Genomic DNA, 12816 nt, shown 5'->3' with positions numbered 1-12816 from the left:
CCTTTGGGTACCCTGTTGTGCACTTAGGGATTTTATGTTATACTCAGTTTTTATTATCTATCTATTTATTCTAAAGAATTATTTATTTAATTTTATTATTATTTAAGACTTATTTATATTATTTTTAAATTTTCTGTAGGGCATGTGTACTCAACAGATACACACACACACACACACAGACAAACACACACATACACACACACACACACACACACACACACACACACAGAGCTGCCAGGTCTGGGATTTGAACCAAGTCTGGTCATGTGGGAGTCCAGTGCCTTAAACCCCATACCACCTGCTGGCCCCTTTATTATTATTACTATTAATTTGTTATAGGGCACATGTGCTCACCAGAGACACAGAAAGAAAATAAGAAAGCAAGCTGTCAAGTTCAGGATTTGAACCGCTGTAAGAGTCTAGTGCCTCTACCACCACACAACCTGCTGTGCCCCCCCCCCTTTTTTTTTTTTTTTTAAGTTTTTGCTGTAGGTACTTGGGCTTGCCAAAGGCAGAGAGAAAGTAAGAAATCCCCCTATCGGAGGAATGGCCATATGGCGGTTCTTTCTCCTTTCTCCTCTTGGGATTTTGGACATGTTCATACATGTGCCTGGAGTGATTTTTTAAGTTGCCAGGTACAGGACTCAACTGTGCAGTAGGCCATGTGGGATCCAGCATCTTAACCTCTATGCAACCTGCTGGCCCCTTATACCCAGTTTTTTTTTTTTTTAAAGAATTATTTTATTTACCTTTATTTACTTATTTTAATTTGACCAGAGAGGACACAGTGAGTGAGTGAGAAAGAGAGAAAGCATGCTGCCAGGTCTGGGACTCGAACCATGGTCGGCCATGTGAGTGTCCAGCACCCTCAGCCACCACGCCACCTGCTGCCCCTCCCCCATTATACCCAGTTTTAAATAAAATTGTTTTGTCTTTTTAGATGAAGACTTCATTTTTTTCCCCCAGCTCATTGTTTGAGAGTGATCAAAAAAATTTAGTGATTTTTTTTTTTTTTTTTGGTGACAGCGTGAAGGTGAATTAATGACACTAAGCTCAGATAACCTCTTCATTGGTTTTCATAGTGAAATAAAAATTTTATTAGTGAGATATGAGGGACTCTAACTCTTGTATAATAGTAAGATGGAAGTTCCTTTTCCTCTCCTTGTAATGCTATATGAGATTTTTAGTTTCTGGATCAGTTACTGTCACGGCAAGTTATATCTTTGTATTTCTTTTGATTAATATCTTATTTATTGGGGCCAGCAAGTGGCTGGCAATTTTTGTCTCAGGATTTTGGTGGTTAAAGCGCTGAACACTCTCACATGGCTGACTATGATTCAAGTGCTGGACCCTGGTGGCTCACTTTCTCACTTTCCCTCTCTCACTCTGTCTTCATCTGGTCAGATTAAAATGAAAGAATAAATAAAATTAAATCTTAAAAAACACTTATTTATTTCATTTTCTTAAGATTATGTTTATAAGTGGATGTGAAAAGGGGTGGGGATTTGTCTATTTTATATATAAAAAACTATACGAAGGGTTTATATTCAAAGAAAATGTATCTTTTTGTGAGAGTTTTTTGCTATAGGGCGTGTGCTCCCATAGAGAGAGAGAGAGAGAGACAGAGAGATAGAAAGTGAGAAATCACCCCCTAGCAGGGATGGCCACTACGCAGTCCCTTGGGCACATGCAACACACAACATGAGTTTAAGCCACCAGGTCCGGGACTCAAACCCTGGTCAGCTACATGGGAATCCAGCGACGTAGCCATTATACCATCTGCTGGTCCGAAAATGTATTGTAGGAGCATTTGATTTTTTTTTTTTTTAAGAGAGATTTTTGCTATAGTGCATATGTGCTCACCAGAGAGACAGAAAATAAGAAATCACCCCCTTCCCCGAGAGAGGGTGGAATGACCACCATGCCACATTTCCTTCTCCTTTTTTTTTTTTGGAGAGATTTTTACTATAGGGCGCATGTGCTTGCCAGAAAGACAGAGAGACAGAAAGCGAGAAATCACCCCCGCCCCGCCAGGCGGGATGGCCACGCTGCAATCCCTTCTTCATTCTCCTCTCAGGATCTTGGGCATGCACACACACGTGCCTGGTGTGAGTTTAAGCCACTGGGTCCGGGACTCGAACCGCAGTCAACTACATGGGAGTCCAACCACGTAGCCATTATGCTAACTGCAATCCTGGTCCCTCCCTTCTCCATTTTCATCTCAGGATTTTGGGCACGCGCACACACACTCCTGGTGTGAGTTTTAAGCCACTGGTCAGGAAGTGAACTGCGGTTGAGTATGTGGCAATCTAGTGACATAATCATTATGCCATCTGCTGGTCTCATAGGATTTATGAGGAATTATTTGCATGAAAATGTTAGTGTTTAGGCCTAATTCTAGACCTCACAACCATCTAACAGCTTTTACCATTAACATAATTAATGTACCTATTTAATGTCTTTGAAAATGCATTGTTGAAAAATAAGGAAGTACACTCAATGAAACCTCCCTCCCCCCCAGTTTTGTGCTTGAAAAATTAGGGTTATAATGGTTATGCTTAAAACTTAACTAAAACATAGAGCAACTTAAGTTTAATGGGGGACACATCTCTCATTACCTCCATCAACTGCATGTGGTCTATTAGGACTTGGGGCACAGAGGAGAGCTAGAAGAGTCTTTTGTTGGAGGTCAGAAAGATCTTACTCCTTTTTTAAGAATATATAGAGAAATTAAATATTAAATATTATGCCTTTTTTTTTTCCCTTACATTAGGAACTATCCATAGTTGCTCTGTTCTTGTCAGGAGAATCTTGGAAATAATATTTTAGTGAAATACATCTTGAATAATGAGGGACATTTGTGTGATACGCCATGATAAAGCTTTATAGAAATGTATTTCTGTGCTGCTACTTCCAGGGATTTTGGAGGCTTGTGTTGAAGTTTTTGTGGTACTTAGTACTTCAAAGGAAGGGTTTTATTTGCTTTGACTCTTTTCTCTGACTTAATTAGTTCTGAATGTATAAAGTATCTTTTCTAATGGTTATTTTTGGAAAATAGGAGTTTTGGCAATTGTTTTTATTTTATTTTAATTGTTTATTTTTTTTTGCCATTAGATGCTTATACTCCCTGAGACAGGGAAAGTGCAGGGAATGGGCATACCTCGATCCCTTTTCTTCTCCTCTTGGGATTTTGGGCAATCATGCCTGCACATGCGCTTGGTGTGATTTTCTAACTGTGGGGTCTGGGACTCAAACCATAGTCCTCAACCATGTAGGATCCAGCACCTTAACACCTGCTAGCTCGGTTAATATAGTTTTTAACTACAGTCTACCGCAAGTTTTTGTTGTTGTTTTTCTCCTTGTATGTATTTTGATTATATATTCATTAATTAAATTTGTAGGTGATGGAGAGGTAATTGAACAAATTATAAGCCTTCAAACTAATGATAATGGTGAACAGAGCCCAGAGTCCAGTATTCTTGATGGAATGATAAGACAGTTACAGCAGCAGCAAGATCAGAGAATGGGAGCAGATCAGGACACTATTCCAAGTGGACTTCCGAATGGGGAAGAAACACCACGAAGAGGTAATATATGAGAAATATTCTATCTTAATATGAAATTGAAGAGTAAATGACGTCATTGTCAGGTACATGCAATGTGAACAACTTTTAAGTACGTGGTATGTTTTTACAACTTATGTACTAATCTTAAGGTATCTCTGTTAGGTGTGAAGTTGTAGTAACAAATAGGCATTTGATATTCAAGTACTGAGAAAGACTGCTGAAACATTTTTTTCTCTCAAAAGATTTTACAAAACTGTACTAAACTCTGGAGTGCATGGTAAATGTTTTTAAAAGGAAATCTACAGTTGTAGCTTTCTCTTCAACATTTTTAATTTTTCAAAAACTGAATTGAGTACTGTTAAAAACAAAATCTGAGGTACAGTAAATTTTTTTTTTTTTTTGAGAGGTTTTCGCTATAGAGCGCGTGCGCTCGCCAGACAGACAGAGAGAGACATAGAGACAGAAAGCGAGAAATCATCCCCCCAGGGGGGATGTTCATGCCTCAGTCCCTTCTCCTCCATTCTCCTCTTGGGATCTTGGGCACACATGCACATGTGCCCGGCGTGAGTTTTAAGCCACCAGGTCCAGGACTTGAACTGCGGTCGACTACGTGGGAGTCCAGCGACATAGCCAATACACCAACTGCTGGTCCCAGGTACAGTAAAATTTTGAGGGATTTGAATCAGGAGCAGTTAATGAATTAGAGAACACCAGACCTAAAGAGGTTAAGTGTTTTAATGATAAAATGCCATAGGCAAAATACATTATTTGGTTGGTTTGAAATTATAGTATTGCCTTTTTTAAAGGTAATTTGGAAAGTCCCTTGTCACATTGAATCATATGTTAGTTGGCTGCTTATGATTGGCTAGGGTTAAATTTTATTTTTCTCTATTAAAAAACAGTTTTCACAAGTAACTTTTATTAAGTTACTTATGTTTGCAGTTTAAGCAAGGTTGAGATCACTTTTGAGGCCTAATTGACTTTGTCTGTTCAAGGATTTAGGCCCAGCCTCCGTTTTAATTTGATTTCATGATAGCGTATTAGTTTTTCTGACTCCCAAATCAGAAGGCTGGCACTGAAAATTAGTTCTGAGTTTTTGAGTAGAAAGTAGCAGTAAGGAGTGGAAAGTAGCAATAAGTAGTGAAAATAATCTAGAGGAGACTAGTGGTGGTTATGTAAATAAAAACTGACGGTGAGAAAGATAGATGTGTGCTGAAAATGAGGGGCCTGTGCCATAAAATTCCACAAAGGTGTTCCTGCCATCTCATAACCTGCTTGGGCACTGAGCTACCAATTTAAATACCCGCTTTACAATTTTTCTGACCAAACGTTTCTACTTGCCTGTTGGAGAATTTGCCTTTCTTTTATATAGACTGTTAATTCTTCCTTTGTAATGGCAGCTAATGGGAAAATAATTGATTTTGTAAAGATATCTTTTGAACAAATTAGTTTATAGCTAGGGAATGTATGCTTTTATTTGGGAGAAGAGACTTTCAAATATACTCGCACAACTTTATTTTCTCTCTTTTTTTCACTAAGTGCTGAGCTCTGGTTGGTTTAATCAGATCTGTCTATTCTATCACTTTTGATCTCTCTTTCACCCATTCGCCACTTAACTGGTCTTTGGATTTTCATTTGCAGTCATTGTTTTATTGATTGTCTTTCAAGTGTAACTTTAAAGTCAGACAGATGCTTTACTTTTTTAGTTCTTCTCTTTACATACTAAATTATTTTGGGTGGATTCACAGAATTGGGTCAATCAGTGTTGTTAGGACATACTCTTTCTTTATCATTGGTTCACTCAAGGTTCTTTTTTATTAGTTAAATTGTACTAAACAAATTCTGTTGTTGTGGTCTCCTCCAGTTTCTCTCTTCTGAGGCAGCAGTTATCCTGAATCTTAGGAAGGTTCTTTCTGTGACTTTTAAAAAGTATACATTTAATGTTCCTAAATATTCCTTCAATATTATGAAAAAGCATGTGATAAACTTTGTTAAAAGGTGGTTGGGTTTTATATATTAATTGGGGTCTTTTTTCACATATTATGTTTCTAAGATTTCTCCAATATTGAATAGGATTAATTTGGACTCTAGTATGTATTACTCCATTATGTGAGTATGTATAGTTTTTTTTTACTTCCACTTCTCATGGGCATTTGAGTAATTTCAAGGTTTTTCTAATCATGAACAGAAATATTATTTAAAAAAAAAAATTATTTTATTTAGCTTTATCCATTTATTTATCTTTTAATTCGACCAGAGAGGTACAGGGTGAGAGAGAAAGGGAGGGAGGGAGGGAGGAAGAGAGGGAGAGAGGGGGAGGGAGGGAGAGAGAAAGCCATCAGGTCTGGGTCTCGTACCACAGTCAGCCTTGTGGGAGTTCAGCACCCTCAACCACCATGCTTCCTGCTGGCTCCTAACAGTCATCTTATATTTGTCTTGTGTACATTTGAAAGAATTTCAATAGTTAATCTGCAAGTAGAAGTGCTAGATACAGCTGTCTGAGCTTTCAGTTCTTATCTTTATTTTTTAGTTTGCTATAGGGCATGTATACTTGCTGGAAAGATAGAGAAGGAGAGAGAGAAAATGAGAAATCACCACCGCCCCCCAGGAGGGATAGCCACACCACAGTCCCTCCTCCATTCTCTTCTTGGGATTTTGAGTATGCATGCAAACGTGCCTGGTGTGATTTTCAAGCCTGTGAGTCCTGGACTCGAACTGCATAATTGGCTATGTGGGATCCAGTTGCCTTAACTCCCGCATACTACCTGCTGGCTGGACCTTTCAACTTTATAAGATTGTACCAAACTATTGTCCAGAGTAGTTGTACAGTATATACTTCCCCCAGCAGACTGTAAAGGATACTGTTGGTTTACTTTTCCAGTATTTGTTGGTTTTAGATTTAATATTTGCTGTTCAAATGGTGTCAATGACTATGCAACCTTTTTTTTTGGAGAGGTTTTTGCTATAGGGTGTGTGTGCTTGCGGGACAGACAGGGAGAGATAGAAAGCAAGAAACCACCCCCCAGGGGGGATGGCCACGCCTCAATCCCTTCTCCTCCATTCTCCTCTCAGGATCTTGGGCACGCATGCACACGCACCCGGCGTGAGTTTTAAGCCACCGGGTCCAGGACATGAACTGCGGTCAACTATGTGGGAGTCAGGTGACATACCCATTACGTTAACTGCTGGTCCTGACTATGCAATCTTAATTTGAAATTCTTCTTTATCACTGAGACAGGAATTAGACTCAATGAGTAGATGAATAGGGCAGGAATCTCCAAGGAAAAGTCACTGTACTAGGAAATGGATGCACACATATATTAAGATAGAGCTAACTTATAAAATGGCGTCACTCTGGTCAAGCTTTAGAGAAGGGTCATTCACTGCTCTCACTAGAAATCAGGTATTATTTCTGTTTGCTCAGAGGTTTATTTTTTTTCATTATTATTATTTTAAATTATTTACATTTAATCACATTTTTATAGTGTACAACATTTCTTTTTCCAGCATACATACTTTGCATGTCAGTCAAGCCAAAAGCAAAAATAGTACTCTGTAACTTAACAGCAAATAGCTTCTCAATTTTTTGTTAATCAAACATACTATTACTTGTTTTTTCCTTCCCTTTTCCCCTCTCTTTCCTTCCATACTAAACTTTTTCCCCACATTTTGTTGATTCATAAAATACCTTAAATTAAAAATATGGACAAAGCTAGACTCTAGTTACAAGTGTCCTGTAATTTCTTCTGAAACATTTTCTTTAAATTAATTAATTTACATTCGTTCCCTGAGTATCATCACAGCATACAAAATGTGATTGCTCATCCAGAATATACTGCATAGTGGTGTAATCATACATGTTATTGTCAATAATTTTCCACTTCTAGTTTCTCATATATATGTATGTGTGTGTGTATATATATATATATATATAATAAAATTGACCTGTTTCTCATCCTCTGCCATTTTCCACCTTCCTCCCACACTATTTCAGGTATCTACAGTTGTTTTCCATTCCTTCCCACCTCCCACATTTTATTGATTCACAAAATTTCTTAAATAATCTATGTTTATTAGCAAGTTCTGGTATATACATATCTGAATACATGTCTAACTTTAGGTGTGAAACTGAGTAGAATGAATATACTATAAGGTAAGCATCTAGCTGATACTATATAACTTACTACGGTCATTAAATAGGTATTTTTAAATCTTTTTTTAATTTCAAGAAAAGCAGTTTTAGCTTTAATAAATCAAAGAAATGCTCAGGAACTTTGCTTAAAATTTAAAGCCAGGAAACAGGTTAGGATTCTGTTCAAATAGTAGGTATATGAACCTATTGGCAGCTCAGGACAGGACAAAATCCTTAAAACTGGAAAACAAAACGTCGGGGAAAATCAGCAATTTTTTTTTTTTTTTGGAGAGGTTTTCGCTATAGGGCGCGTGTGCTCGCCAGACAGAGAGAGACATAGAGACAGAAAGCGAGAAATCACCCCCAGAGGGGATGGTCACGCCACAACCCCTTCTCATCCATTCTCCTCTCGGGATCTTGGGCACGCACGCACACGCGCCCAGCTGTTGTGGTTCGATCTTCCCGATTAAATTCTGGTATATAATATTCAACTCTAGACTTGTCCCTATGATTAAGTTGGCCATTTTCTTAGTTTTTGAACTCTTATTTTTGTGTGTCTGTATTTAATTTTCTTGGTATAGCACTCCCTTGAAAACTTCTTGGAGATCTGGTCTGGTAAATTCCGATTCTGGTAAAATCTGATCTGGTAAATTCTTTCAGGTTATGTTTATCTGAGAATTTTCTCGTCTTTTCTTCCCGTATGAAGGATAATCTTGTTGGATACAATATTCTTGGTTGAAATTGCTTTTCTCTTAACACTTTGAATATATTTTTCCATTCTTTCCTCGCTTGCATTGTTTCCTATGAGAGATCCACTGTTAGCCTGATGGGATATCCTTTGTAGGTAACTTGACGTTTTTCTCTTGTCAATCTTAGTATCTTATCTTCGTCTGTGGTTTTGGTCAGTCTGGCTATAATGTGTCTGGGAGAAGATCTTTTTGGGTTGATTCTACTTGGGGCCCTTTGTATTTCTTGGGACTGGATCTTTGAATGCGTCTTTAGGTTTGGAAAGTTTCCTTGCAGGCTTTCATGGAATGGATTATCAATGCCCTTATGAGTTTCTTCACTTTCTGGGATACCAGTTTTCCGGATGTTTGGATGTTTGAATATCTAGTATTTCTTGTATAGTATTCTCATTTTGGGGGGCAATTTTCTCAGTCTTTGTGGTGGATTTTTCTAGGCCAGTGATTCTGTCTTCTGCATCTGAGACTTGATTTTCTGTATGATGTAGTCTGCTTTTTAATACTTTGAAGGGAGGTTTTGAGTTCTCGTATCATAGCCTTACTCTCTAACAGATCCATTTGATTCTTTTATAAAGTGTGTATTTCCTCTTTGAGATCTTGCAAGAATTTCTTCACCTCCTGGAACTTGTCAGCTCCTTTTTCCTGCCTCTTCTGCAGTTCATTGTCTCTCTTCTCTTCCATCTCTTTTAGCTTTGTCACTATGAATATTCTAAATTCTTTATCAGACATTTCCCTGAGTTTCGTTATACTGTCTGAGGATGAAGAGTTATTCTTTTTCTCTTGCTTTCCATATTTCTTGTGACCCTGCAGTGATTTCTACTCAGCTCTGGATGGTGCATTTTCTTCCTAATCCTTTTTTCTTTTTGCATTTCTTTCTAATTCTTAAAGTTCAATCTGAGGCCTCAGAGGCATGCAGAAAAAGGTGATCTGCAATCTCTCTTCTGTTCTGTTTTTCCTTTTTGTGCATCAGATTCAGTGGGAATAGAGGAATATTCTGACCCTAATCATATTCAGATGTTTGGATCCTGTTCACTTGTACCTGTCTAGATACTCAGTGCATATAGACTGAGCAGCCAATGAATAAAGATAAAGAAAAAAGAAAAAAGAATGAGTGAAGAGGAAAGAACAAAAAATAAAATGAAAAAGAAGAAAGAAAAAAGATAATTAAAAAATTAGATTTTAATTTTAAAAGGCAAAAAATGAAAACTGTGCAGAAAGCAGTATTTCACAGTGTAAGTTTGTTATCCATTTCAGGATGGGCCTGGGTGTGTGCCTTTCCTAAATGAAATGGGGAAAGGTATCAATTAGTACGATAAAGGAAGGGCTTGAGAGCCTAGAGAATACTTTACCTTAAAAAAAATTGAAAAAAGAAATTAAAAGTCACAGAGAGACAGAGGCAGGCAGAAATGGAGAGAAGGAGAGAGAGGCAACCTACCCACTAGAAATGAATCTGGAGGGGGAAGTCTCAGTAGAAAAATCTTCATTTTTGGTCACGGAAAGCAATATTTCATAGCTCAAGTTCGGCATCCATCTCAGGATCCAGGGTTTCTTTCTTTTTTTTTTTTTTTTTTGGAGAGTTTTTTTGCTCTAAGGGCTCGTGCGTTTGCCAGAAAGAGAGAGACAGAAAGCAAGAATTCAACCCCCAGGGGGCATGGCCACGCCACAATTCTTCTCCTCCATTCTCCTCTCGGGATCTTGGGTACACAGGCATGTGCGTCCGGCATGAGTTTATGCCGCCGGTCTGGGACTCGAACCGTGGTTGACTACATGGGAGTCCAGCGACATAGCCATTACGCAAACTGCTGGTTCCAGCATCCAGAGTTTCTTATAGTCAGAGCTGTTTTATAGGTTGTCTGATCAATCATAGCCTATCAGGAAATGCAAACAGACCCTCTTTGAAGATTACTTTTTCCCATCCTTCCCACCTGGCTCTTGGCGCCAGGAAGGTTGTTACCATCCTTTTGCTGTCCCAGCTATGTACACAGAAATTCACCAGTGGAATGGGACACTAAGTCAATATCCGGGCAGTACATCCAGACACAGATAATCATTCCTTCAAAGACCACCCAGAATATGTCTGATTAGATAAATTATTCACCTGAGAGATGTGTAAGTGCAGGAAAAGCCTGGAAACCAAACAAAGAAGCCAGATAACGGTGACAGACCTTCCCCTGCTAAATATTCATTACCAGCCCCCAGGATAAAAGTAACATCTAACCTCATGCCCAGTGCAGTTGTCCTTCTCTGGCAGCAGCTCATCCACGTGATTTTCAGGCATGGAGTATATTCCTCCCTATTAGAAATCTTTACTTTTTTTTTTTTTTTAATTAAAACTCATCTTTTCCTACTTTATATATTTGTGGTTTTTCATTCTATTTCTCAGGACAGGTCTCAGAGGTCTGAACCTAAAGAACCTAGGATGTTACACTCTGCAGCTCAACTTTTCCATCCTCTAGGAGCACTCCCTGCAAGCAACTCATTCCCTGTAAGCTCCTTTTGAGCAGCACTAAGCTTGTTCAGTGAGTTGTCATTTCTCCTCAGTATGATAGCCAGTACTTTTCAAGCCACTTCTCTCTTCTCACATGAAGTCAGCTTTTCAGAGACTGAACAAGCCTAAATAACAACAAGAAGCTGGAACAAAGCCCCTCTGGCACAGATAAAAACCCCTTATCTTAGTTTTTCATTGGCAACCTATTTTCTAGGACCTACTCCCTCTCTGGGAGCTCTGATCTTTTTTCACTCTCTGAACAAATGCTTCACTTCATGATTCCTTTTCTGTGTCCACGTCTGTCATTCTTTGTGTACAGGATACAAAGAATCGAATTTGCTGCTGTTCCTGCATTGGATGCTGGGCCCATGCACCCCAACTTTCCTGCATTATCACTAGAAAAAGTGAATTTATATATATATTGTGGTCATATTTGTTTCCTTTTCTTTTTCCCTTCTAAGTTAATTATTTTATAGTGTTTACCATATTTCTGTGAAGTTCTATGTGGAGCCTAATCCTATTTTTTTAAGGAATTATTTACTTTTATTTATTATTACTATTTTTAATTTTCCATAGGGTATAGGCATTCACCAGAGAGAGACAGAGAAAGTAAAAAAGCAAGATGGTAGGTCTGGGACTCGAACCGTGGTTGGCCATGTGGGAGTCCAGTGCTTTAACCATGTCACCTGCTGGTCCCCCTAATCCTAGTGTTATATTGGGTTGTTGGAAAAGTCATGACATATTTTTCTTTCTCCCTCCGTCCCTCTCTCCTCTCCTCTCCTCTCCTCTCCTCTCCTCTCCTCTCCTCTCCTCTCCTCTCCTTTATTTGCTACAGGGCACATGCACTTGTCAGAGAGAAAAGGATGGAAAGTGAGAAAGCCACCACATCTGGGACTTGAACTGTAGTTGGCCATGTAAAGATTTAGTGCCTTAACCTTCATGCCACCTGCCAGTCCCAGCCCTATTTTTCTCAGTTCTTCACTTTCGCATTGTTTCCTATTCTACACCAGGTTAGACTTACGCTGTTCCCACACTTGCCTCTGTGAGATCTGCTGATAGAGGCCTGTTTTCCTCTTCAGTCTCACCTGACTAAAATATCACAGTGTTAGATGAGGACACAGGACCAACATGTGTGTATCATGGTGATCCACACTTGGGTTCCATGCTTGGTATCCCTAGTACTCTCTAGTTTCTGATACTTACTGTATCTGCTCCTCACCGTTGGCCTTCTCCTCTCATCTGCAGGACTGCCAACTTGTGACGAGATCTATAGCCCACCCTACTCTTCCCATGGCTGATCCTCCAACCTGGGTGCCTTTGTGCATCCTATGAGGGAATTGTATAGCTGGTAGTCAGTGAAGCTCATTATAAATGATCTTCAAGGGGACCAGCAGGTGGCGTGGTTTAGGTGCTGGACACTGCTGTATGGTTGACCATGGTTCGAGTCCCAGACCTGGTGGCTTTGCTTTTTTTCTCTGTCTCTCTGGTCAAATAAAATAAATGAATGAATAAATGAAATTTTTAAAAAAGGAAAAAAAAAAAAGATCATCAAACTATCAAGAACTAGGTCTTACTGAAAAACTGCCAACATTATGTTATAATTAAATGTATTTAGATCCTCAAAACTTTAGAAACTGAAAAAAAAAAAGTTACATAATAATAAACACAAATCATAACTGTTGTTATGGGCTACTTATAAAGGTCCATGGTCAGCACTCTATGAGGTATGCATTATTATCCTTATTTTAGTTGAAGAAACTAAGGCTTAAAGAGGCTAAGAAATTTCTCATAATCACACAACTAATTAGTAGTAGAATGAACATCCAGTTTTTGTTCAACTGAACTGCAAAGCCCAAATTTCATACCTACTTTCTCCCTTGAATTTAA

General features: G+C 38.7%; 1 protein-coding gene across 4 annotated transcripts in view; it reads left to right on the top strand.

Moving 5' to 3' along the window:
* BRWD1 (bromodomain and WD repeat domain containing 1) overlaps positions 1–12816 on the top strand; it is a 162539-nt gene that overhangs the window by 51845 nt on the left and 97878 nt on the right. For all 4 annotated transcript variants that reach the window (XM_027770963.1, XM_006146293.3, XM_027770965.1 and 1 more), the window contains one exon: positions 3402–3587. In XM_027770963.1, the coding sequence (XP_027626764.1) occupies positions 3402–3587 (186 nt within the window). The remainder of the gene's footprint in view (positions 1–3401; positions 3588–12816) is intronic.

The sequence above is a fragment of the Tupaia chinensis genome, unplaced genomic scaffold, assembly GCF_000334495.1.
Source record: "Tupaia chinensis unplaced genomic scaffold, TupChi_1.0 Scaffold000175_1, whole genome shotgun sequence".
Classification (NCBI taxonomy): domain Eukaryota; kingdom Metazoa; phylum Chordata; class Mammalia; order Scandentia; family Tupaiidae; genus Tupaia; species Tupaia belangeri.
Note: the sequence above shows the minus strand (reverse complement) of the source record. Positions and strands in the feature narration are given on the sequence as shown.